The 27863-nt window shown below is 40.0% G+C and overlaps 1 protein-coding gene across 3 annotated transcripts in view; it reads left to right on the top strand.

The window, feature by feature from the left end:
- The window catches only part of LOC124595452, a 179205-nt gene that overhangs the window by 124901 nt on the left and 26441 nt on the right, over nt 1–27863 (top strand). For all 3 annotated transcript variants that reach the window (XM_047134198.1, XM_047134199.1, XM_047134197.1), the window contains exon 7: nt 24885–25124. In XM_047134198.1, coding sequence (XP_046990154.1) covers nt 24885–25124 — 240 coding nt within the window. The remainder of the gene's footprint in view (nt 1–24884; nt 25125–27863) is intronic.

The following is a 27863-nucleotide window of genomic DNA, read 5'->3' as shown; positions in this document are numbered from 1 at the left end:
GAACTGTAATGGTAAACCGAACAGTGATGGAGAATGGCTTTCTAGCAGTGTCTGCCAGTGGCATTGCATGAGCATCTCCATGACACTTTCACACTTACTAAACTAACCTTTAATGAAATGTGCTTTTCTTCTGTGGATCTTCTCTATTTCCTCTATCAGACCCAGACTGCAGACAGATATTCAAGTATTGGTCAAATTGAAGCATTGCCTTATTTACCTGTGCTAATATTCCATAGGTACTTGTACCTCCTTGAAAGCTGACAGAAAAGTGATTGGCCCAAGTAGGCTATTTCAAGTGATATGGTCCACACAAAGTTTATATTTTAAATATTTAACAGCACTTTGATATTGAAGCATCTACAGTTTATGGCCAGATCGAATCCCATCTATTATAATTTATGCACAGATAAACTCTGCTGATGTCCTATAATGGTACTGTTTGAGTGTAGTAACCTAACACAGAAGAAATTAAAGACAATTATTAATGTGTGCCAAGTAAATCATTAACACAATCACTGAATGAAGTTCTCAATTCACTGTCCTTGAAATCTAACATTCACAGTAGTACGGCTAATGATGTGCACAGTAAGTAACTATTGGAAGCAACATTGTTCGTAATATGATCCTAAAGTAACATGGTTCATATTCCGATCCTGTTGTCACATTTAGCAGGAAACATTATTGAAGAGCAATACAGTTCATTAAATTACTTACCAGTTGACAGTCAACCATTAAAAACAGTCACTGAATTATGGAATGATATCCCAGATGTGAAATTCAGGTAATACTTGGCACATTGTATTAGTTGTAATTTGTGCTAATTTGCCTATATATATTGTGCTGCAATTTTAGGCACAGATCTTGCTCATATCATAACCTTCCACAGACTGACTTTATAAGATTACAATAATTAGCAATACTTTCAGCTACTGTTGTGTGCTGTCTTTATACAAGTTACAATTGAAAATTGTATTCCTCATTAACAGAATAGTAGAGAGAGATTCTTCTGAATGTGAACTTTTAGGTGTAACAATAATTACTGTTGATTTATTGTGTCTAGTATGCCAAAATATGCTATTCTATTTAATTAACAATGTTTTAGTTAAGAACTGAAACTAAATGAGTGCAAAATTTGCTAACATATTTCCAGCGTTAGCTCTCTAGACACTTCACTTATTACATATGTTTTTGATGTAATTTATCTGAAAGCTAGTAATTGGGTACATGTTTATAGGGACAACGATAATAAAATTTTATATTAATGGTATTTTGTAATTAGCTTACTCTTCAGGTGATCTAATCACACCAACAGATTGTAATTAATCAAATTAATGTAATGGATAATAAAGTTAAGGATAATAAAGATAAGGTGGATAAGCCCTGGGTTACTGTTCAAGATTTTTGGTACTGTTAACCTACCCCCTTTGTTGATGGACTACATTTGTTTATGTTTTAGGGTCAGTTGCCACTCCCTTCACCAAGCAGTGATCCTCTGCATGTATCTCTGCATTTCGATACAATATTCCAGTGTTGCAAATTCTTTGTATACAACAGTATCATCCGCAAAAAGCTTCATGGAGCACAGCATCTGCCTGCGCACCTCTATCTACTGCTTTCTGGGTCTTGTGAATGGACAGCGGAAGTTGGGTTTCATATGATCATTGTTTTCAAAACCCAGATTGATTCCTACAGAGGAGATTTTTGGTCTCCAGAAATGTTATAGCTTGTGGGTATAAACATTGTTCCAAAATTTCACAACAGAACCAACATCAGAGAGTTTTGTGCACCTGTTTGATGGCCTGTCTTGAAAACAGGAATTACCTGTGCTCTCTTCCAGTTATCAGGAATGCTTCACTCCTCCACCACTGCTAGAAAAGAGGCAAGTTCTATCACTTACTCTATGTAGAATCATTCTGGTGTGCCACCAGATCCATTGAACTTCCATCTGTTGAGTGATTTCAGTAGCTTTTCTGTCCCATGAACACTTATTTTTGTAGCTATCATTTTGTCTTTGTGCAGCAATTTAGAGGAACTACAGTGTGATATTTCTCTTTGAAGCAATTCTGGAAAAAATCATTTAGCGTTTTGGCCTTATCTGTGTCGTGATCCATTTCTCTGCTCTTATAGTCACAGAATGTCTTGATGGATACCTTTGATCCACTTACTGATTTTGCATAAGACCAAAACATCTTACAATTGTCTGTCAAGTGAATTCATTGAAAAATTCATGCATCATTCTCCTTATGCTAATTTTGGCTTCATTTAGTTTTTGTTAGTCTGTGAGGCTTTCACTTCATTCAAATTTACAGTTAAGGTATCTTTGCATTTGTAGCAGCTTTCTAAAAAAATGGTTCAAATGGCTCTGAGCACTATGGGACTTAACATCTCAGGTCATCAGTCCCCTAGAACTTATAACTAATTAAACCTAATTAACCTAAGGACAACACACACATCCATGCCCGAGGCAGGATTCGAACCTGCGACTGTACGAGTCGCGCGGTTCCAGACTGAAGCGCCTAGAACCGCTCGGCCACCGACGGCCGGCACAGCTTTCTAATGTACTTGTTGAAACATGGCAGGTCTTTTCCATCACTCACAACTTTGCTTGACACATACCTGTCTAAAGAGCAATGTACAACACCCTTGAACTTTGTCTATTAATGCTCAACATTGGCTGTGCTGGAAATAAAATGTTCATGTTGATCTGTCAGGTAATCTGAAATCTGTATCATGTCACTCTTACTAAACAGAAAGATAGTCCTAATTTTATTTGTATTCCTATTTACAGCCATATTCAATGATGCCATAATTGCCTCATGATCCCTAATTCCCTGTTCAATGCTGAGTCTAAAATTTTGGACCTGTTAATCACCAGCAGGTCTAAGATGTTGCCTACTCAAGGTAGTTTTTGGATAAGGCAGAACAATTTCACACAATTATCTGCCCATAATGCTCACCCTAATCACCTAAGTCTCCCAGTCTATACCTGTTTAGTTGAAATCTATAACTAAAACTATTACTGAACCAGAAAATTTATATGAAATATTCACCAAGTTTCGCCTAGAATGTTCAGCTGCTACTGTTGCTGAGGCAGGGAGTCTATAAAAGAATCTGATAACCATGTTTGATCTGCCTTTAATAATTATCTTCATCCAAAATGTTTCACATTCTGAATCAGTACTAACCTCACTAGATATTATGGTTTCTTTTGTGGCTATAAACACAGTTCCATACTGTTGCACGGCACAACACATGAGGATGCAGGATGTCCATTACATATAATTGTGTCTTCAGAGTTCACACAATCAGTGCCACTCATAATTGCAGTCATCTCCAATGCCAGGAGAAACCCTGCTGTGTCTCTCCAAAAAATTTGAAGAATGGGACCTTTTCCCAGGTCACTGCTGTACTTGTTGACAATGGTCATGTGGGGTAGTGCAGAACCATAATTCATCACTGAACACGATGTGATGCAGTTCATCAACAGCTCATGTCTCCCAGTCATGGCACCACTCCAAATGCAGTCGTTTGTGTTGTGGTGTTTGTGGGAGCATATACATCTGATGGTAGTTCCCTAGGTCTCACTGCTGATAAGCTTCAGTCAGTGGTGTTGGATGACACAGAATGTTGCAAAGTCCATTACTTGTTCTCAGATGGCAGACACAGATGTGAAGTGGTTATATTATGCATGGAGCACAATACAGCAATCCTCCCTTTTGATGATTAGTCATGGTTGACTGGAACCTTGACAATGAGTATGCGTACCCTTAATTTCCCATGCAGTCCAACATTGGGCCACTGTGACATCCGAATGCCTCACAAATCTGGATATTGTGTGATTCCCACTAGCCAGCCAAGTGGAGACCCACAATGAAGTCCCTTTCAAACTCTGTCAGGTGCTGATAATTCTGACTCACATGAGTACATAGCTTCACCATATCCTTCACAGTGATCACTCTATATCTAACACTGTTCACACAGCAGATATTGCTACCAGGCCTCGTAACAACCCTAAACAACACTAATGCACTCTGGTGGCCATTCTACCTGTCGTGGAGAATTGAAACTCTTAATGATTTACATAGCCACTGATGTGTGTGAAATTACATTGACATCTGATCGTGCCTTCTGGATGGCTTCAGTTTTTTTCTTTTTTTCAGGAAATGTAAATTTAGATATAACAGTAAAAACAGATCAGCCATTAAAATATTCAGAGGAAAAGGACAGGCAAACTTACTTGGATCCTAAAGAGTCAAGGATGTAATCTGAATATAGGCCATATGTCATGTAAAATACATATACCCCCTCTCTGCCCCTCATCCTTCTAATTAACAAATTAATGGATCTGCCCTGAGTTTTCGAGTAATGTGTTACTGGTTTTGTGTAGGGCATTGTTTAGAAAAGAAAAAAAAAACACAACTAATTTCAGTTGGGGTTCTGGACACATTTTACTGTTTGTTTCAATTTCCTATTTTAATTTATGCTAATAAGAAGAGGAGGATAGAGAGAGAGGGGGGGGGGGCAGGAAGCTAGCTAAACTTGATCTGATCATTTTGTGAAATTCTGGGATATTTATAGTGACAGTTTTGAAGTTTTTAAATTCCTGTTTTTGTTTTTACCATTGGATGTTTCTTTTGTTTGCAAATAGTGTGGAAATAACAAGTTCTAAATTTATTACTGTACCACAGAGACCACAGACAGAATTTTGATCATTACAAACGCAAGTTATTTCAGCACATGTAATGAGCTGCAGGTGTGTTATTCATATTACATATGCAGGGCAAAGACAACAGTCTGTATGTAAAAATACCACTACATCTTGAAAGTCACCTTCTGGTGTATGGCAGAGGATATTCATGCACCACTATTATTTTCCCCCTTTCCTGTCCAACTCATAAATGGCTTTGCAAGAAGAAGGACAATTTGCAAGCCTCTGTCTGAGTTTGATTTCTCAGATTCCACCATCACAGTCATTTCACAAGATATCTCTTGGAGGAAGTAATATGCACCTTGACCATTCTTGGATTGAGCATACTTGTAATTTTGATAGTAAATCTCTTTCTGATTCACAATGCCACTCTTGTAGCATCTGATATTGTTGTTGGGTGAATGTCTTCATGAACCTTATTAAATCCGACTGTGACAATATGTGCTACTAGTTTTTTGAATTCTCTATCTCTGTTGTTAACCTCACCTGACAATTATCCCAGACTGTAAGCAAAACTTAAGAACTGGATAAACAAGTTTTTTAAGAACTACCTCTTTCAGGGTGCATTAAAGTTCCTCAGGAAAATTAGTTGGATCATTTCTTTAGTACTGTTCCTAATTATGTGGTCCTTACCATGTAAGATTATTAGCAGGAGTAGAGAAGGGTCACAGAAAAGCAGCATATTTTGCCATGGGTTCATTTAGTAGGTGTGACTTATCATGGAAATGATCATCCTATTCTAATTGCAGACATTGTAAGAGAAGCTAGTAAATCAGGGAGCTTAGATTTGGCAGCTTAGATTTTAAGAAAAGTCAAGTAACTTTACTTCCTTATACAGACATCACATGAAATGTACAGAACAGTGAAATCAGAGAAATTCCTGCTCATTCAGAGGTTTACCAACACTTGTTCTTTCTGCGTACCATCTGTGTGTGGGGGAATATGATAGTGGTAGTTGAAATACCCACTGCCACATACTATATGGTGACTTGAGGTGTATAAACGTAGATGCAGATGCGTTGCTGGGTTCTGTCTGCTTGGAAGTTCTCAATCAATCATGTATCTGATCTGGTATTCCTGTATGCTTTGTGGAACTGTATCAAAGCAAAGTGACATCCATTTGGGTGCTGCTGTTACTGCCTTCTAGAACTTGAGGCAGAAGAGAATGTGCCTACATCCAAACTTCCACATGTCACTCAGATCGGCACGAAACGTTCTGTATCAACCAAAACACTGATTTAGTTTTTGCTATATGCTGTCATCCAGTAGAACATTCATAAATGGTAATTAAAAGTAACACCAGAATGACAGAGGACAGAAAAATCATATCTGTGAATGTTAGCTTTGTAGATCCCTCATGGGTGAGTTGGTTATTTATTTAGATCCCATAAATCCAATACAGTGAGACATTCACATGGATGTTATATCACAGATAGTGTAAGATTGTCAAATGAATGTTCCTGCTATCAAACCCCACTGATGACAGTTCTTTTTAACTGTTTACAAGTGAAGTTGTTGTATTGGAGAACATTTTGCGGACACTTTTCAGAGTTTGCAACAGTGTTCTTTTGGTAGTCTACTTTCACTTCATTTAGTTGAAAGTAGCGAACCTATGGAGTACATATGTATAGATAGCTGTGGTGTTCTGTTAAAAATGTGTGGCAAATCAGACACCACTCATGATGAAGCAGCTGGTGCATTTGTAGTTTCACAGAATAAATGTAAACAATCAGAACAGTAGAACGTGCAGAATTATTATTAGTCTCCTATAACACTTTCACATGTAATACAGTAAAAAGGAATGTCATTACTGGAATTTGAACTCGGGACCATTGATACAATGATCCAATTGCTCTACCAGGTTCCCTGTGGAAGTTATACGTATTAGCTACTCACAGTTATACTTTCTCTGTGCTCTGTAGTTCTGATGTTATTTTTAATTAAAGTTTACACCCATTCTGCTGGACAACAGCACATATTATGAACTAAATTGGAGTTTTGGTTGATACTCTATTGATAATACAATGTTTCATACCAATCTGAGTGTCTGACACCTGGAGGTTTGGGTGTTAATTTCACAAGATCATTGTAAATGTAGAGAGACATCTGCACTGCAAATCCCTGCCCAGAGCACTGACACATCACAGGTTCACTCATGCAGGAACGTTGTTGCTCTGGAACTGACATCTGGTGGTGATTATGTGAACCTTTCAAACTACCCTCATAATAACATTGAATTTTATGGAATTCAAAACCTTACTATAATGAGAAAAACTATTTTTGTAAGGATACACATCAGCCATAGGGTTCAGAATGTAGTTTTCTATGCTAATGCGGAAGTGTTTGACAGGTTCCAGCAGACACTAGGCAGGTAATTCATGGTGCCTAGATTCTTTTTTTTAACTTTTAGGAGTACTTTATTAACCATTCCTATAAATCATCAGAATCTTTAATTTTGGGAGTGTAAATTCTAGTTAACACTAAAATACTGCATGAAAACAGTAGTTTAACAGTGAAAGAGAAAGAGCATGGTTTTAAAGTATCTCTCTGCCTCCCTATATATAAAGTAATATATTTAGTCCCCTAATTAACAGTGTGAATTAAGAGACAACATTCATAATCTGTTGTTTATATAAGTAGCCTGAATGGTTGCTTCTGCCTGTTTTGTATGTGTTGATTCATTCCACAACCATGAAGACTCTCCTTCATGATGGGATTTATTTAAGTTTAAATTACATGTGTGTTTGTGAAGTGCAAATTTCCACCATCTTTAATATGGATAGGGACTTGAATGCTGAGTTAAGATGTAAACTGAGTTGGAAGTCTGAATTATTTTTATAGAAAGCCTTTACCTTCTTTCTTACCAAATCAAATTTCTCCACCCTTTATCACTGTGAACTGAAAGCTACAATCTCAACAGTAGTGTCACTTAGGAATATGGAATTGTGTGCATCTTAATTACAGACATGGCACATAAAATTACTACTTAAGGGGAGTTTATTCCCACTAAACAAATAATAGTGGTGATGCCAGAAATGATTCACAGGTATTATCTCAGAATACATACACAATGATAACTGTTCAATGTTAAACTTTTCACTGCATGATGCTTGCCTGCCTTTGTCACAATGGTGAACCCCTATGCAGTTTATAATGTTCAAATATGGTTTCACCATTGTGAGTAAAATATATCTGCTGAACTAATAAAATTTTAGTAAGAACAATTGCATCATAATGTTCAGGATTTAAGCAATTATACCTGTATTAATAAGAATATGAAATACTTGATGAAATGGAAAGTTGACAGATACACATGCATTTCTGAGCCAGCATGAATGGTCATAGGTTTGCCTGCTCTGTAGGAGAGTGTCACAGAGATACTGAAGGAACTGAACTGGAACACTCTTGAAGCTGGATGTAAACTATCCTCAGAAAGTCTATTAACAAATTTTCAGGAACTGGCTTTAAATCAGGACTCTAGGAATATGCTACAGCCCCTATGTTGTTCACACACAAAGGCATTCAGACAGTCTTTCTTTCTGTGCTTCATATGTGAATGTAACGGGAAGAAACACTAATAACTGGCACAATGGGACATACCCTCTGCCGTGCACCTCAAAGTGGCTTGCAGAGTATAGATGTAGATGTAGATATAATGATTTTGTAGTTATAATAATATATAATAAGGGGTGTCTGTAGCATGTTAATGGTTGGATTAAACATACTACATTTTAAGTCCCTTTTGCTCACACCTCCAGGTGTTGCTGGATTTTATCATGGAGCTTGAGTCTGTTGCCAGCAAGCATCACTGTGAGGGGTTAGACAGGGAGCTCCCTTGTGTCTCCCGATTTGTTCTCTGCTGTGTTCGACCCAGTTACTACCCACATTGAGGTTGAGCCCTCACCTGTGGTCGAGTTGGAGGTTTTTTCGAGGTATGGCAGGTATTGAAAGATTTTCCAGGAAACTGATTCAAAGCCCTTCAAAGTATCTGACATTCATGTTTCAGGCACTGTTTGTGGTTAATAAAGATCCTGAACCAGTTGCAGTGATTCAGAGGAAGCATTGTGGCCTGCAAGGTCTGGGCTTTCACAGATGATTGATCGTTATGAACTCAAATTTTAGGCATGTATTGAAGCCCCTTAGGGATATGGTGGTGAAGGGGGAGAAGAAATCCAGTGATTGCTCTGTATGTATACCAGGGGATTCATCCTAGATGTGGAAAGTGGCCATTCAGATGCTATGAAGAGCACAGGGTGCAACTACCTGCAGAAGATGGTTCTTGTTGGTACCAATGATTGTGTCAATTTGGATCAGAACAGATTCCCTCTGGTTTCTGGAGGCTGTCTGAAATGGTAAAGACAGCCAGTCTTCCTTTTAAGATGAATGCAGTGCTCAACATCTGTAGCATCATTGCCATCCTTTGGTAGAAAGTTGAGTGGAGGGTCTGAATCAGAGGCTTTGATGGTTCTGCAACCCTGTAGGTTGTAGATTCCTTGACTTGAATCATAGAGTGGAGAGGTGTTGGAATCCACTTAATATATCATGAGTCCATTACACACAGGAATTGGCTAAATGGGTAGTGTGCTGTGGCGTGGGCATTTTTTGTAGTTTAGAGGGTCTTAGAAAAATATATTCAATGCTACAGTCTCAAAGGGTTCGTGCTGAATGCAGGGTGAGGGTAGAATTAGAAAATATTGGTATTGTAATTGTGAAGTGTTGTAGTAGTGTTGGGAAAGGACATGAGAACCAACCACTAAATAAAGCACTGAAGCTGAAATCATAGGTACTGAAAGCTGGCTGAAGCAAAAGATATGTTTGCTGAAGATTTTACCAAGTACCCAACAATGTTCAGAAAGAAGAAGTTAAATTAATAGTGGTGTGTTTGTTGCTGTTGGAAGTAATTTATCTTGCAGTGAATGAAACTGAAGCGGATAGTTGCAGTAAGTTTGTATCAGCAGAGGTTATACTCAACGACTGGAATAAATTAATAATTGTTTATATAATAGAAGGAAACATTCCACATGGGAAAAATATATCTAAAAACAAAGATGATGTAACTTACCAAACGAAAGCATTGGTATGTTGATAGACACACAAACAAACAAACACACACACACACACACACACACACACACACACACACACACACACACAAAATTCAAGCTTTCGCAACCCACGGTTGCTTCATCAGCAAAAAGGGAAGGTGAGGGAAAGATGAAAGGATATGGGTTTTAAGGGAGAGGGTAAGGAGTCATTCCAATCCTGGGAGCGGGAAGACTTACCTTAGGGGGGAAAAAAGGACAGGTATACACTCGCACACACACACATATCCATTCGCACATATACAGACACGAGCAGACCTGACACACTGAAGGGCAGCCCTCTGAAAATGAAGGCTGTGTGAAACAGAACCAACACTAACATGGTACCTGTGGTTGTGATGCTTATGGTCTTAATCATGTGCTGCTGCTGCTCGTGATGTTGCTGTACATGTGAAAGCATTTACTCTACTGTAACCCACATCCCTTTCAATGTCTATTAGCTAGTTTAAGAATAGGATTAGATTATGATCCAATGATTCATTCAGATAGGTCAAATTTCTCACTGGAACAATTTCTACTGGCTTCTCTGGCCAATACAACTGTGGCTGCGTAATGTTATATCTGCTTTACATAAATACAATTGCCTCTCACACGTGTTGGAACCCTTATGCATCACTTCCACTACCCATGCATTTACCTTCACAATTGCTCATATGACTGGTACAATTTACTGTACTCACTCCTTTTTTTCTTTTGTCATGTCTTTTCCTTCCATCTACCTCCATAATTCCATAAATACATCTTCCAGGCACCTCATCTCATTACGCATTTCCCAAGCTTTCAGGGTGAGCTTCAGTTCCCAATGATGTTTTGTGAATACTGCAACCTCTTGTGTTGTGAAAAGCACACCAGTTTCCAATGGTAGTACCCACAGCACCCCCACTCCACTCCTTGTAAAGAGTTACAACACTACCCAGATACAGGCTTCTCTCATCTCTACTTCGATCTGTGGCAACCTGAGAACATGGAACTCCCATTACTCCCTGGCCTGCTTTGAAAAGGTCTGTCATCTCATAGACATACGAAAAGAAAACAACCCTAAAATACCTAGCTTACACAAAAATGAACATAGAAGTGTAACAATATGCATAACATGATTAAATCTCCGTTTGCCTATCCTCAACAGATATGCTAATCACTTATGTTACTAAATAACACGTACATTCTAACACAAATATAAACTACTCTCTGCTACTTCCTTGGTGTCAATCCATACAGAAACTCCTGTGCAGCAGATATGCTAATCACTTATGTTTCTAAATAATACATGCATTCTTATGCAAATATAAACAACTCTCTGCTACTTCCTTGGTGTCAATCCGTACAGAATCTCCTGTGCAGATTGTGCAAGATTTCTAAACTTCCTCTTCTTCCCACTTCACACAGCTCTCCCCTCAATGGATGATGACACCTGCATCAACACATCTGGAGCACCCTGAAATAGCTTCAGTGCGCACCATAATCAATAGTGGGATGAGTCTATTATTGAAGCTTGAAATTTACCAGTGATGTTGTTTCAATTATGTGATATGGCCCCTGATAAGAGTTGCAGATTTCTTGGTCTTACCTTTTGGAACATACATTACCCACTGACCAACTGTATATTGTGGTAGTCTGCACACACAATTTCCCAATCACTCTTGGCATTCCTGGGCTCTGGTGTTTACTCCCTGAACATGTTTCCAAATTTGCCTCACTATTTTAGCAAAATCATTATTCCCCATGCTTGGCAACTCTTGGTCTTATTTTGTAAAACAGTGATGGCATGCACCTCCCATAAACTACTTCATATGATGATAATTCTGTTGTAGAATGGACTTTTGAATTAAATGCACTTACAATGAAGGATAAATACACATCTCAATCATTATGATGTGCATTCACATGATGACTCAGCAGACTACCGACTGAGCGAAGTACCTTCTCTGTCCCACCATTAACCTGAAGGTGCAGTGAACTTGTCCTTAATTTTCTAACCTTTAGGAAATTACACAGCTGCTTTAACAAATTTAATATAAGCCTTGTACCCTGATCAGTGATCATTGTTTCTGGCTCTCCAAATTCAGGCATCCAGCTGTTAAACACTGCTTGTGCTTCTGTTGTTGCCTTTTTCTTAGGCATTTCAATCATTTCTACATATTTAGAAAAGTGATCAATAACAATTAACAAAAATTGATTCCTTGCTGGAGTCCTGCCCAGTGGCTGGTGGACATCCAACCTAACCTTTTCAAAAGGTTCCATCACTTTTGGTAACCTCCGCAAAGATATTTACTTTTGACTCACATCTGCCCATTGTGCACATTGTAAATCACCCCCTACATACCAGTCCCCATCTTCTTTCCCAGACTTGCACCAGTAGCTTTCCACAACTTGCATAATAACTGTTCTATTGACTTGACACAATTCTTTCAGCACTTCCTCTTTTATCTTTGCTGGCATACTACCCACAGCCCCAGCCTCATTGTCTTACATAATAATCCATCCCAGACAGTTAATTGCAGCTGTGATGCATATTATTTACATTCCACATCAGCTCTTTCTGCTGCTTGCCACTGTGGAAAGTCATGACATAGTGTCTGTATCATTGCTACTTTTCAACTTAAACTATCTCCATTTATGTGTCTGTTACCAGGATTGCATATGAATTCTTACTTGAATTTATTAGCCTCAATGCTGGTCTGGTCAGCCTATTAGAAGGGTCTTTAAGTCTCATTAACCACTTAAGAGCTGATAGGTGAGTTACCACTTTAAATTTCTTTTCATGCTAATACATGTTTCCATATATCACACTAAGCATCTCATTTTCTGTTGTGGGTTGGTTCTTCTCTGTTCTGTTCAACTGCCTAAAGGCATATGCTACTATATGCTCCATTTATTACTTGACTGAGAACACATCAGTTAGCTTGATTAGAAGTTTGGAAAAATTAGTACTTGACTTGATGTCAGTTCTCTCTTTAACTCCTTGAATATGTCTTGTCATTCCTTTGTCCATTCATACTTTACCCCCTTTTTTTTAACAAGCATATACATGGTCCAGCTATATCTGAAAACCCCTTTATAATTTTTATAACAATTCCCTAACCCCCCTCCCCCCAAAAAAAGATAAAATTGAAACTCCTTGCTATGACTAGGAATTGGAAGTTCTCATATTGCCTGTATGAACCTTGGATCCATCTTGACCCCTTCACATAACATTCCATAAATACATAACTTCTTCCAATGCAAAGTGACATTTTTCCTGCTTCAATTTGCTGCTTGTAATCTTCTAAAAACCTCCGACAAACATTGCAGATGCTCTACCATATCCTTCGCAAAAACAATTATATCATCTCAGTGTACCATGTACTGGTGAAGTTTCAGCCCACTCAGCACTCCATCCAAAAAATATTGAAACATTGAATGGAACACTTTTAACCCAAACAGTGTCTATGACACTGAAAATGGCTCCAGGGGACTGAGCAGCTGTTTTCCGATGGTCCTCAGGGTATACCTCCATCTGACGGCACCCGTTGCTCAGATCTAAGCTGGAGAAGTATCTACACTGTTCAAAATCATCAATAGTTTCAGTTATGTCTGGAACTGGATATGCATCAGTTATAGTTTTGTCCTTAAGATGTCTTTTGTTCGCATCTGATGACTTTTTTCTGTACAACTACGATAGCTACACACCATGGACTAGTGCTTTCCTCTATTACCCTGTCTGCTACCTGTTTTTCATTGAAATCTTTTGATACTGGTTGCAAACAATGCAGTACATGGTACAGTCTATGATAATCTGGTGACTCAGTTCCCATAGGGTGCTGTGTTATAGATGTTGCTGCTAAAGATCCACAAGGAAAAAACAAATCTTCAAATTCAAACAATAAATTCTCCATCTCCAGTCTGTCCATACTTTTAAGGTGCTCCAGCTTTCTACAATGCAGTTTTATTAATGGTTCATACACTACCCTGGTGCACACTGACAGAGCCCAACTCACATCATCCAGGACTCCCGAATTAGCTACCAACATTCTTTTGGTGAGCTGTACACCATTGGCGCCAAAATTATCTAAATTCATGGGAACTACATTCCTGTCCAGTTTTTCCTGTACACATACTATGCTTCTCCTTACAAAGGAACATGAGGTGTCTAATATATAATTTTCTGCCAGTGTATTTGCCATGCACAATTCATTAACAGGCCAGTCTGGTCCCACATTTAGCCTGACCAACTTCCCAGTACCTTGCACCACAATAACATACAAATCCATCCTTAGTGTTGTTGACTGCAGTTCATGTGGTTCACCTCAAAAGATTGATAGACCTTGCATCCGTACTTCACTGGTGACCGTCTACTCTAGCTGCAACATTGTCCCACTAAGTTCAACTATATGTCACCTAAGGTGAATTTTTGCATACTCTATTATCAGAAAGTCTAATCCTAAGATCATGCAGCAACAATCACTTATTTGGGGAATGACATCTTTGCACTGCTTAAAATGCTGTGTCCCCACTTGAAAATCCATCATTGCTGAACCAAAAGTCTCCACATCATTACCTTCAAATCCGTGGAAATTATAGTGTGGAGGATTTAATTGCCTCTGGCCCACAAGGCCCATACTTGCTACTGACACATGTGCCCCCGTGTGCTTTAGGAACTTGTACTTTTTATCCTTCATTCCACCTCTGCATTTGTATTAGTTGAATCAAAAATTTATCAGGTTCTTCTTGTGGTAGATCAGGGTTTTGTTCTTATGTTTAACAATTGCTTATTCTTCCCATGGTTTCCCTTACCTTTCCCTACAGTCACGTTGGCAGTGTCCAGCCACACCACATCTACCACACTGAGTTTGATTGCATTGCATTTGCATGTGTCCCAGCCTCCCACATCTACAATGGCTCACATTAGTGAAGAATACTGTTCTCTTATCCCACATTCCTGCTGCTGCGCCAATCATTTCAAAGTCCATGGCTAATCTGACTGCAGAGTAAAAGCCGTTTGAGATACCAGTTCTCACCCTTCTAGACATATCAGGTGGCAAGCCCCTTAAAAATGTGTCCAAAGCCCTCTGCTCTGCTTCATGGAGTATGACTCTGTTTTCCTTGTCACTTTCCTCTAATTCATATGTCACTTTTGATATTCTGACTACAAAATTTTCTACCAATTCATTATGCTTCTTTGAAAGACTACCCAACTGCTCACAAAAAAACTGTTTGTTGTTTTGCTTCAATAGAACAGAGAACCTCTCTAGCAAGTATTTTTTCAATTCATCAAATGTTTGTGCATCTCTTAGTCCCTCTGTACATCTGACATACATCTTGGCTTCCACTATCAAATGGAACTTTGTGACCTGCAATAACTGATTCTGTGACCCCCACCCCTCACAATATAGGCTGCTAACTGCAGGTCATGCAAAATAAACATTATGTCGTCAGTTGACTTTCCAGAGAAAGGCATGATCAACTGTCTGAGGTTGGATCTAATAAAGAAACAGGTTGCTTGGCTGATTCCAGCTCTTATTGCATAGCTGCAAGCCTTTTACACAAGTATGCTTTATCTGCTTTCCATATCACCATTTCATCAACCAGTACTTGAACTGCCTCATAACTAGTGACACCTTCCAATTGAGACTCTCGCACAGTGTAACCTTAATCTGCAATACACACAATGGAACACAGCATATTCTCACAACAAGCTGTATGACACAACACAATCGTATGTCTTACATCTTATCATCATCCATCTTGACTCTATGCACTGACTGCCTATATGTCCCTGCTGGTGACAGTTAACACAAATTACTGGTACTGACTCCACACAAGGCGCTGAGTGACCTATGAAGTTAAACTAACCACACCTCACAGTCAGTAAATAATGCTCCTTTATATTACCAGGAAACTATGAAAGATCAGCCAGTTCCCCTGGCTGCATAAACGTAACCCTCAAATCACTGTGCATCACTCACTTAGTCTCCAAACCCCTCTACATATAACAGGAAACAGGGAAACAACCACAAAAACCAATAGTTGTTCACTGACCCCACTATTTGACAGAACTGCATGCTGTTATGAAGACATTTTGCGTTGAGGCAGACTGTGCTGACACCAGTTGGCAGACAAGGTCTACAATTACTTCTGACATTACTGTATGGTGACCCAGGTTGAGTGGGTCCACTATGATGTAGAGGTGGTGGTGTGGTGGGTTTGGAGATGGTGGTGCTGCCCAGTGGTGGCTAGGGAAACTCTGCTGCAAGTTCCAACATAGTTTATGTCCTGGATATGTCCTCTATGGCACATGGTCCACTGACAGTGCCTATGACATCAGAAGGTCATGGTGGTGGGATGGCTGTTTGATGTCCACTTCTGACACTCTTCACGCCACTTAGCAGAGCATGCACCTGATTTAGCACTGTGTGGCCCTGAGTGAGCAGTGTCAGTGACACTTACTTCTGTATTAAAAGATCACACTTCTGCAGAAGGATGGAGCAGTAGCACACTGGTTGCAACCAGCTGCCCTCCAAGGCAGAAGTTCGGAGCTGCTGTGGAGCTTGGACGATGGCTGATCCATTGTGTCATTCTAAATCCACAGGCGTGGAGTTACAACCATATGCTGGACTGGTGGAACTGGCTGTCCAGACCAGTGTTGGTTTCTGGCTGATCCATAGGATGGTGGAGAATTTTGTGGACCCGATTTCATGGAGGGTGCTGACAGACTGCATGTAACTGTTCTAAAATTGGTTGCTATTTATAACAGATAATGACACACTTGTTGTGCTGATACATTACTTCCAGACACATCAACACCAATTTGTTTACATGTTGTGGAAATACTTCAGTCTGGCCTATAGTTGCGTGGCCTTCCTACAATGTCACCACCATTGTGTGGCTTGGCCCAGATGCCCAGTGGAGCTGCTTTTAATTCAGTAACACCCAAAGTTTAGCAATGATGTTACAGTTGGTTCCTTTTATCTGCTCACCAACACACATGATGTAACTTCATGTAGTATGGGTCCACAGCCTCTATAAAGTCTTTAAATGACATCATTTTTGCTTTTAACTTTTAACTTTTTTTTATTGCCCTGTTGCAATTTTGGCTTCTGTGGCATAGTTACTGGAAGGTTCAAGGAAAATATAAGTCATATTTTGAACAGATACCTGACACACGCAATTGCAGTTGTTAGTGACTTCAGTCTACTTATGATATGCTGGCAAAAATACATATTTAAAGTTGGTCGTAGGCATAAAATATTGTCCAAAACTACACTAAGTGCTTTCTCCAGTATTTTGAGCAATTAGTTCATGGGCCCATATGATTCTAATAACATACTAGACCACATAGTAACAAACAATCCTGAGCAAATAGATAACATCATAATGAATACAGGGATTAGTGACCATAAGGTCATTGGTTTGAATAGCATAATATCCAAATCCCCCTGAAATGAATATATTAAAAACAGATATTAATTTCAGAATGAAATTTTCACTCTGCAGTGTTTTGTGCGCAGAAATGAAACTTCCTGGCAGATTAAAACTGTGTGCCAGACTGAGACTCAAACTTAGGACCTTTGCCTTTTGCGGGCAAGAGCTCTACTGACTGAGCTACCCAAGCACAACTCAAGCACTGTTCTCATAGCTTTAATTCTGCCAGTACTTCATCTCCTTCCTTCCAGACTTCACAGACGCTCTCCTACAAAACTTGCAGAACTAGCACTCCTGGAAGAAAGGATATTGCAGAAATATGGCTTTGCCACAGCCTAAGGGATGTTTCCAGAATGAAATTTTCACTCTGTAGTGGAGTGTGTGCCGATATGAAACTTCTTGGCAGATTAAAACTGTGTGCCAAACTGAGACTCGAAATCGGAACCTTTGCCTTTTGCAGGCAAGTTCTCTACTGACTGAGCTACCCAAGCACAACTCATGCCCTATCCTCACAGCTTTAATTCTGCCAGTACCTTGTCTCCTAAGTTGCCTGCAAAAGGCATAGGTCCCGATTTCGAGTCTCGATCCAGCACACAGTTTTAATCTGGCAGGAAGTTTCAGATATTAATTCACTTGACACCTTCCTAGGAATCTCCATTTCTTATAAACTAAAAATGCAAACACTGACTAGATGTGGTCTGAATTCAAAGAAATAGTATTGCTGACAATTAAGAGTTTTATACCAAGTAAATTAATAAGAGATGAAGCAGATCCCCCAAAGTACTCAAAACAAGACAGAACACTGTTGCAAAAGCAATAAATAAATGTCAGATTTAAAAAGAATCTAAAATGTATAAGATTACATCTACAGAGATACTCTGCAATCCTCCATATGGTGCATGGCAGAGGGTACCTTGTACTACTACTAGACATTTCCCTTCATGTTCCACTAATAAATAGAGTGAGGAAACTATATCTATTTATATGCCTCCATGCAAGCCTAAATTTCCCTGATGATGTCTTCATAGTCCTGATGCAAAATGTACATTATCAGCACACAATCCTGCTGGAGGAACATCCACAACTGAGCGTTATGAAAATGCCACTTCAGTTTTTTATTTTTCATTGCTGAGACCGTGACCAGTTTTGGACTATTACATGCCAGTCATCAGGTACGATACTGAAAATAAACAAGAGACTGAAGCTAATAATAATTTTTACATGCACTTGTATGTATAAGAGAAAACAATAAAGAAGCACCATATAACATTTTAGAACACAGCGGTCGAAACGTAAGCCAGTGCCAAAGCGACACCAGGCAATACAACAGACAACTAGCCAGGTAACAGAAGAATGGAATGAACAATAGGACATTTACATTTTATGCTGTGACCCCAAGCACTGCAATGGAGATTATAAGATGTTGTGTACCACCATTGTACCCAGAGCATGAAGCAGCTTACACAAAGGAGGAGGTAAATGGATAAATTAAATTTGCAATGCCACTGCCATCTGTTGAAGGAAAGACTAATGCATGACCAACTAGCACAGCATTCACAATTTGAATTAGTGATTTACATGCAAAAGGAAAAAAAATTACAAAAAAGTTTTAATGAAAAGCGATAAGAGTACATTACCAGTGATAAAGGAACACATTGAAACAGGGGCAGTGCATAACCGTAGTAAAACTCCTAACTGGGAGCTCTCATAAACGTGTAAAACTAAATGACTTTTTTTTTTTGTCATGAGTGCCATGCACCTATTTTTTAAAAATTAACTTGTTACTAAGCAAAATAGAAGCTAAACCATAAAGTCCTCATTGTAAAAACTCCTATATGTTTAATAGGTAGCAGTAACAGCAATAAAGGGACACATCAAAGATAGGAGCAATAAAGAAAGGTAATAAAACTACTAACCAAAAGCCATCACCTAAACAAGGCTTATGAAAGATAAGATGTGAGACAATTAAATTTTATGTCATAAATGACAGCAAATTTTAATTTAATGAGGACACACATAATAATGCACAATAGCATGCTGTAGTTATAGGTTAAAAAACTAAAGTTATACAAAATTATATAAAAAGAGGACATTTTACAGCTATGCAAGATAGAAAATGTGTGGACCTTGAAGTCCTGACTATGGGAAATAAGCATACGCTATTTAGTAGCTAATACTAATTCAGGGCCAACAAAGCAATTGCAGAAAGACTGACCCAGTTAAGAAGTAAACTTGTGTAATGTACAATAATCAGAAACCAGAAGGAGAAGAAAATTAAGTGGGACACTGCTTCAAAAAACAAAAGTTATTCAATAGGGCTTCATGCTTAAGTGAAGATTGTTCATTCAAAATGCACGACGGACTATGGTTAATGTTGTGGATAATTTCAATTTCTTCTAAAATATTTATAACAGGACCTTTATGTTGAATACATAAAATGTAGCAATCTGTGTCTATGTCTGAGGTGGAATGATTATGGTCTTTCACATGATTGGTGAGGGCAGAATTAGAATTGCTAAGATCCTGATGCTCTCTGAACCATATGCTAAAGGAGCATCCAGTGTGGCCTATATAGGCTAAAAGACACTCACTACATTGGATGTGATAGTCACCTGACTGTGTGTAGCAATTGTCTTCTTTAGTTTTGTGGTGATTCAATAGGTGACCAACCTTATTGGGTGTGTGGCGTCGAAGAGGTCGAAACCAGCATCGTTATATGTTTGTATCTAGACTCCGAGCATCATCTTTGGATGCTAAGCTAAGATCATCTTTGCTCTCTTCCGTCTTGGGCAGTTCTTTGTAAGCCTTGCTTGTGTAACGAGATGAATAAATGAACTACTGTTAAGAAGGTGTTGTTTGGTGTAACTGACCCGAACATCCACCTCACTGGTGACCCCGAGTTGTAACGTCTTCCGTTTTACTGTGTTCGTGGCCTACACATCGGTTATTTTTGCGTGTATTACATCAACACAGCATTCAAACAATGACTTCAGCCCAACGCCTAACACCAGATTTTGTGATCGACATGTGTCGTATTGCGGGCGATGTACACCCGCCAGGACTGCAACACGATGCCTCTCACTCGATGATTAAGCTGATTTTTCCGGACGTTTTCGAGCCTGCAACAATAAGTGAGGTGGATTTTCGGGTCAGTTACACCAAACAACACCTTTTTTACAGTAGTTCATTTATTCACCTCTTTACACAAGCAAGGCTTACAAAGAACTTCCTATGGCAGAAGAGAGCAAAGATGATTTTAGCTTAGTGTCCAAAGACGATGCTCAGAGTCTAGAGACAAACGTATATCGATGCTGGTGTCGACCTCATCAGTGCCACATAGCTGTCACAGTCTCTATCAACTGACTTAAGCCTGCTCATGTCGAGCCTTCTTCTACCCCCCTTCAGGCCATGACCGTGCCACTCACTGTCGTGGCTCACGATGCTCCGACCACTCCCTCCAGGTCGGACTTACACACTCAATTGAGTGACTTCCAGCCCCAATCGTCGAGCTCTCTTCCGACCTCGCCCCCTACTCCAGTCTCACGCAACTCCATCGAGTGACCCATGCTCCCCACGTCGAGCTTACCTACAATCACGCCCCCACCGCCGGGCCCTTCGCCGTTCCCTTCGACCTCTCCTCCGTCGCCTGCCTCGCCCTGTCGGGGTTTCTCATGCCCCCCCCCAACTTGAATGTACTCGAGGTGTTTGTGCCTGTTCCCCCGGACATAATCCACAACATCTCTATAATACTACACAATGATACACTGTTCATCGGGTGTTTCCCTTCATCTTGTGTTCATGACACAACCTCCACCATTCCCTGCCACCTGGTGAAATGTGTTCCCCTCTCGCCCGACGTCAACCTGTACATACTTCATGTGTTCGCCATGCTCACTGGAGACATCTTTGTCATCACTCCGTTCCACTCGCAAACTGCTGGCCTACCTGCCGCTGCACAACCAGCACGCCCAGTATGGGCGCTTCAATGACTTCCAGGTTTGGTGGCCGAACCTTCCTTCATGTCAGCTACCCATGCATCTCCCTCATGACGCTGTTGCGAGCTCTGACCGTGGACCTCCCCTGCCAACACCTTGGTCACCCCCCCCCCCCCTCCCGGCCTCTCAAGAGTACTCTGTACTGCGGGGGGTGGGGGTGGGGGGTCTATGTGGCGCCAATGACGTCGACACCAGCATCGATATATGTTTGTCTGTAGACTCCAAGCATCGTCTTTGGATGCTAAGCTAAGATCATCTTTGCTCTCTTCCGTCATAGGCAGTTCTCTGTAAGCCATGCTTGTGTAAAGAGGTGAATAAATGAACTACTGTTAAAAAGGTGTTGTTTGGTGTAACTGACCCGAACATCAACCTTAGGTGTATAAAAGATGGGTACAATCCCCTATTTTTGAAGCCATCTCTCTCTCTCTCTCACACACACACACACACACACACACACACACACACACACACACACTCACACACACACACTCTCAATTCCTCTCTCACTACCTCTCCCTCCCTGCCCCTTCCCCACTCCCTCCCCCCTCCATCTTGGTGCTTGGGGTTACAGCACAAAATGGAAGTGTCCTGGTGTTCATTCCATACTTCTTTACTCAGGCAGTCATCTGTTGTATTGTCTGGTGTTGTTTTGGCATTGACTTATGTTTCACTGTATCTAGCCTGACTGTTGTGTTCTTATAAAGAACTTCTTTGTTGTTTCCTCATGTGTAGTAGTGTGTGCAAAAATTATTATTAACCTTGGTCTCATATTTATTTTCAGTATCACATGTGATCATGGGATGTAATAGCCCAAAAGCAGCCATGGTCTAAGCACTGAAAAATAAAAAAAGCTTACAACTGAAGTGGTATTTTCGATCTCCACACTAGCAACAGTTTACAGGAGTTTTAAACTTGGAGTAGATTTGAGTGTGGCATGCTCTGTCACAAAATATGGCACTAAATACTGTCTCAGTTGTGCAACTGGATTCATGATTTCTGGTCAGAAAGGTCATAGCTTGTAGTAATTAGTGGGAAGTCATCTAGTGAAACAGAAGTGGCATCTGAGATTCCCGAAGAAAATGCTATAAGCCTTCCGCTGTGATTTATCTATGGAAATGACGGACAGGTCATTTTGTACTATTTGAAATAAGGTAGAGAGAGAGTGTCATGGATGTGACATGAGTTGGGATGGCAATCATTTAAACACAGGCATTTCTCGTTGCAGCAAGATTTGTTCCCAAAATCTCAATAACTAGTTTTCTCCTCCAAATGCAAAAGAAAAAGAAAAAAAAGTGACCGTAATAATAAAACAACAAATATCCAATCTTTTACAGGAAGATTTGATGTTAAGTTTTTCCACATTTTAGTAGACTGTGTTTTATATTCAGCAAAGACAGCAGCAGCTAATTTTCTGGCAGGTTTGCCCTTTACTTTAACTGACAATCAGACAAACGTGTGGCTTCTAAGGTTTTGTGAAATGGATAATACATTCCCTAAAATTTTTCATCTAACAACCTTTTGTGAAATAAGGAAAATTATTAAATCTTTGAAAAATAAATGTTCTGTTGGAGTAGGTGACATCTCTAACATGTTATTAAAACAATGTGAAGCAATTACAGCTGATGTTTTGAGTCACATATGTAATGCATCACTGACTCAGGGTATTTTTCCAGACAGATTAAAATATGCCATTGTCAGGCCTCTCTACAAAAAGGGGGAAACCACAGATGTCAATAATTACCAGCTAGTATCCTTGCTTACAGCTTTTCCAAAAATCTTTGAGAAAGTAATTTACTCAAGAGTGGTTAGCCATCTCATCAGCAACACTTAGTAAATCACAGTTCGGATTTCAGAAATGCTGTTCCACTGAGACAGCAATATTCAATTTCACTGTTCGCATAAGAGAGTCTTTAAATAGTAAAGTATCACCAGTAGGAATATTCTGTGACTTGTGTAAAGCATTTGATTGTGTGAACGATGACATTATGTTAGAGAAATTACAATTCTGTGGTACAAATGGAACAGCATATGAGTGGTTTAAGTCATATCTACAGAACAGGAAGCAAAAAGTCTCTTTATATGCTTCAAGTGATCCAAAGGAGTTTGCCACTTCCTCTAACTGGGGTGAAATTACATTAGGTTTTCCACAAGGTTCGATCATGGGTCCCCTCCTCTTCTTGATATATGTGAATGACCTCCCTTCTTATGTGAAACAAGATGCTGAACTGACACTGTTTGCTGATGATACAAGCATAATTATTAATCCAGTAAAAGAAAGTCTGATAGAAAATGATACAAATAAGGTCTTTGGAAAAGTTATTAATTGGTTTTCTGTGAATGGGCTTGGTCTGAACTTTGAAAAAACACAGTACATCCAATTTTCTGCTGCAAAAAGTATAATTCCTTCAATAAACATAACACATCAAAAGAAGTCAGTAGCCAGGGTAGAGCATACTAAGTTTTTGGCTGTACATATAGATGAGAATCTTAATTGGAAAACTCATATTTTGTATCTCCTAAAGCAACTAGGTTCAGCAACTTTTGCAATCAGAATAATTGCCAATTTTGAGGATGTAGAAATTAGTAAGCTAATATACTTTGCATACTTCCACTCTCTGATGTCATATGGAATAATATTCTGGGGCAACTCAACACTTAGGCAAAAGGTATTCACTGCTCAAAAGAAAGTAGTTAGAATAACGTGTGGGGTTCATAGTCGCACATCTTGTAGGCGTCTGTTTACAAGGTGAGGAATTCTTACAACTGCTTTACAGTATATTTACTCAGTAATGAAATTTTTTCTCAAAAACATGGACCAGTTTAAAATCAACAGCGACATTCATGATTACAATACCAGAAAAAAGAAAGACCTACACTATCCTTTACTTAACCTATCTTTGGCACAGAAAGCGGTAAAATATGCTGCTATAAAACTTTTTGATAAATTACCAGATGAAATAAAATGTCTGACAGCAGCAGTAATAGTTTCAAAAATAAATTGAAATCATACCTCCTTGACAACTCTTTCTATACCATAGATAAATTCTTGAATATGAGTAAATAAATCTGGAGATATAATATATGCATTTTGTGCCATTTAAGGGAATGGGATAGGTAATAGAAATATTTAGGTATGACACTATAATGTAAACAAAAAAAAAAGAAAAAAAAAAAGAAAACCTGTTTCCTGTGTGCATTTCTTGTGCATTTGACACGTTCCACATCATAACTGTTTTCCGTGCTATTGATCAATGGAACACGTAACTAACTAACTAGGGCAGGATGACTGCTTCACCCATGTTTTTCATCAGTGATCAGCCACCACATTTCCTTCTGTAATTATTTTAGCTGTCCTCTTGTATTAATTGTGTTTTAATTGACAGTTTTAGAATATCTTATCATATTATGCTATCTTATATGATGTGAGATCATGTGACTGTGTGGGTGACTGTGAATGAGGTTAGAAAGAGTGGGTGTAATTGTGTCAGACTTACTTTTACTTGTTTTCTGACTTTTAGTCCTTATGACCAAGGGTACTGATAACCTTGTCACTGACTGTGCCCCCCCCCCTCCCCACACACACAGATATTTTAATGTTCAACTATTCTTCTCTGTGTCAACATTTTTGTTTTGTTTCTGTAATTATAAGATGAAACAGAAAATTCCATGTGTTTGCAGTTTACATCCCTGTCAATGCATCCCAGGGAGCCAGCTCTGTATCACTGAGCTTCAGTCTGGCGGATCGCAATAGTACTTCAGGATCATCACTGCCGACACCCACCTGGAGAATCAGGGTAACGCAGCTGGAGTGCCCAGGCAGCCCTTATGACTACTCAACCTTCACAGCTGCAGTTGCATCCCTGGCTCAGCAGCATCTGCAGAAGTTCTCACCACCTTATGTTGATTTTCACCTGCTAGGTATGGGATCACACTGACTGTAACAAATACCATCTTACAGCTTCTTTTTGGTTCCAAAATTTATTGTTTTTTCCATATACAACAAAAAATAGAAGATTTGGATCTTTGCACTCCTCCCACAGTGGTCTTCCACAAACCACCAGACCTACAGGGTACCCTTGTCCCTAGTACACCCCCACTCACTGCTCGTATCTCTGCAATAGATCTAGATGCAAGACCTGTTCCATACATCCTCCCATCACTACCTACTCCAGACTGATCAAAGACATCTCCTATCCTGTTGAGTCCTGCCTAGGCATCAGATTGTAGGGGGTGTCTAGGAAACCTGCTTCTTGGATCACTAGACAACAATTCAAGCACATCGTATTAATGAGTTTTATTGCAAAAAGTACATGACAATACTTAACTTTGAGAATTTCACACATGTGTCTGAAGCAAAGGGCAAAATCCGAAAAAACAAGCTTCTTCAATATAACAATTCTGATACAAGTGAAGTAACACAGTTGATGCTTCTATCCTAGTTGCTAGTCTTGAACCTGCTGTAGATCTGGGCTGCAGCCAGTTGGGTGCGGTTCTTATATTCTCTTCATTTAGAGGCCACTGCTGTCGTGTTGTCATCCTGGAGAGGGGTCGGTCAGCATGCAATTGGCTGACGTCTTCTTCACAGCCCTCTGTGCTCTCTTATTCCCAACTGGCATGTCAGCACTTGACTTTATGCCTTAACATTCCTCCCACCCAAGGCGACGGACTGTCATCATATAGGGAGCACAACAATGGTGGGTGGGCAAGACCCTGGATGCTGCTATGGACTAGAAGCTGTGGCTGCAGAGGATGGCAGACCTCCAGTAATACCCTGCCATCTGGCCTTTGCTCTGGCGGAAATGTCCCTGGAAAACGATCAGAAGGGTATGTGTCCACCTCCTGAGACCCATAACCAGAGGTAGAAGTCATCTGCTGCTGCAATGTGGGCGGGTCCAGCTCCATCGGTTGGACATGAGGAGGTGGAGGAGCCAAAGGCTCTGTCTCCATGGGGTCATCCCATGGTGTCTTGATGACACCCTCTGGCAGCTGCTGTGGCCGCACTGCCCTCGGGTTCCGTAGATATGGGGGAAGAGATACAGAAGGATCACCATGCACTTGACAGTGGTGAATTTGATTGTGATGTCGGCACTGCAATCTGTCTGAGCCTGAAATGAGATACATGCAAGCTCCAAGTCAATGAAGGATCTTGCCTCGTGCCCACTGTCTGCTGCTGCTAAAAATCCTGAAAAAAAAAAGAAAAAAAAAAAAACCAATATCATGCAGCACAAAGTGATATTTGCAGCCTTCCTTTAGCACCAGATGCTGAGGAGGGTGGAGTAGGTGAAGTAGTGTCTGATGGCAGTGGCTGTTAAAAATTCTGCTGGCAATGGTCCATCTTGTGGATGTGAATGATAGGAGGCGAGAAACAATTGCAATGCTTGATCCCTGGTGTGTGTGGTGCAAAGTTTGGCCATCTGCTGCTTGGAGGTTCTGACAAAACTTTCTGCCTTGCCGTTTGACTGTGGATTTAATGGTGCACTAGTTAGATGCTGTACACCATTGCATTCACAAAATCTTTCAAATTCATTTGACATCAGCTGAGTTCCAGTGTCTGACACTATGACTTCATGCAAACCTTCAAGGCAAAAAATAGAGGACATTGCCTGAACTGTGCTACATGATGTTGTTGAGTTAATTGACACAGCAAGAGGAAACTTGCTATAAGGGTCACAATTAACCAATGAACATTCCAAAAGGGTCCAACAAAGTCTATTTGCACACGTTGCCATGGTGATTGCGACTTAAGGCCAAGCAGAGATTTTTTTGTGGTGGAGCAAACTGATTTTCCACACAAGCGTGACACTGAAATGTCATCTGCTCTATTTGGGTGTCCATACCCTGCCAAGCACAGTGTTGACATGCTAACTGTTTCATACGAACAATCCCATCCTCGTCGCCAAATGTTGAATCCTGCATAGTCGTCGGATTGTGGGGGGTGTCTAGGAAACCTGCTTCTTGGATCACTAGACAACAATTCAAGCACATCATATTAATCAGATTTATTACAAAAAGTGCATGACAATACTTAACTTTGAGAATTACATAGATGTGTGGCAAGCAAAGGGTGACATCCAAAATAAACGAACTTCTTCAGTATAACAATTCTAATCAAGTGAAGTAATACAGTTGACGCTTCTACCCTAGTTGCTAGTCTTGAAGCTGCTGTAGAACTGGGCTACAGCCAGTCAGGCACGGCACTTATGTTCTCTCCGCATAGAGGCCGCTGCTGTCGTGTTGTCATCCTGGAGAGGGGTCGGTCAGTGTACAGTCAGCTGACGTCTTCTTCACAGCCCTCTCATTCCCAACTGGGGTGCCGGCACTTGACTTTACACTGTAACATATCCTATCAGAGGCAGGGATACCTGTGAAAGCAATCATGTTTTTGTTTGTTAATGTTACACATTATGTAGCAAGCTTTCAGAGCCAGTGGCTCCTTCTTTGGGCAGAAGGGCTGAAGGGGAAGGAAAAGGGGTGAAGGAAAAGGACAGAAGAGGTCTAGGAAAATGGGTAGATTTTGGGAAAGTCACTGAGAACCATGGGTCAGGGGACACTTACCACACAGGATGAGAAGGAAAGACTCATTGTTGGGGACTGCATCAGACAAGATTTGAAAACCTGAGAGCTTAAAGGTGAAAACAGGGTAATTGTGCAAGACAG

This window comes from Schistocerca americana, chromosome 2, assembly GCF_021461395.2.
Source record: "Schistocerca americana isolate TAMUIC-IGC-003095 chromosome 2, iqSchAmer2.1, whole genome shotgun sequence".
Taxonomy (NCBI): domain Eukaryota; kingdom Metazoa; phylum Arthropoda; class Insecta; order Orthoptera; family Acrididae; genus Schistocerca; species Schistocerca americana.
The sequence above is the reverse complement of the archived record's forward strand: the minus strand, read 5'-3'. Positions and strand labels throughout refer to the sequence as shown.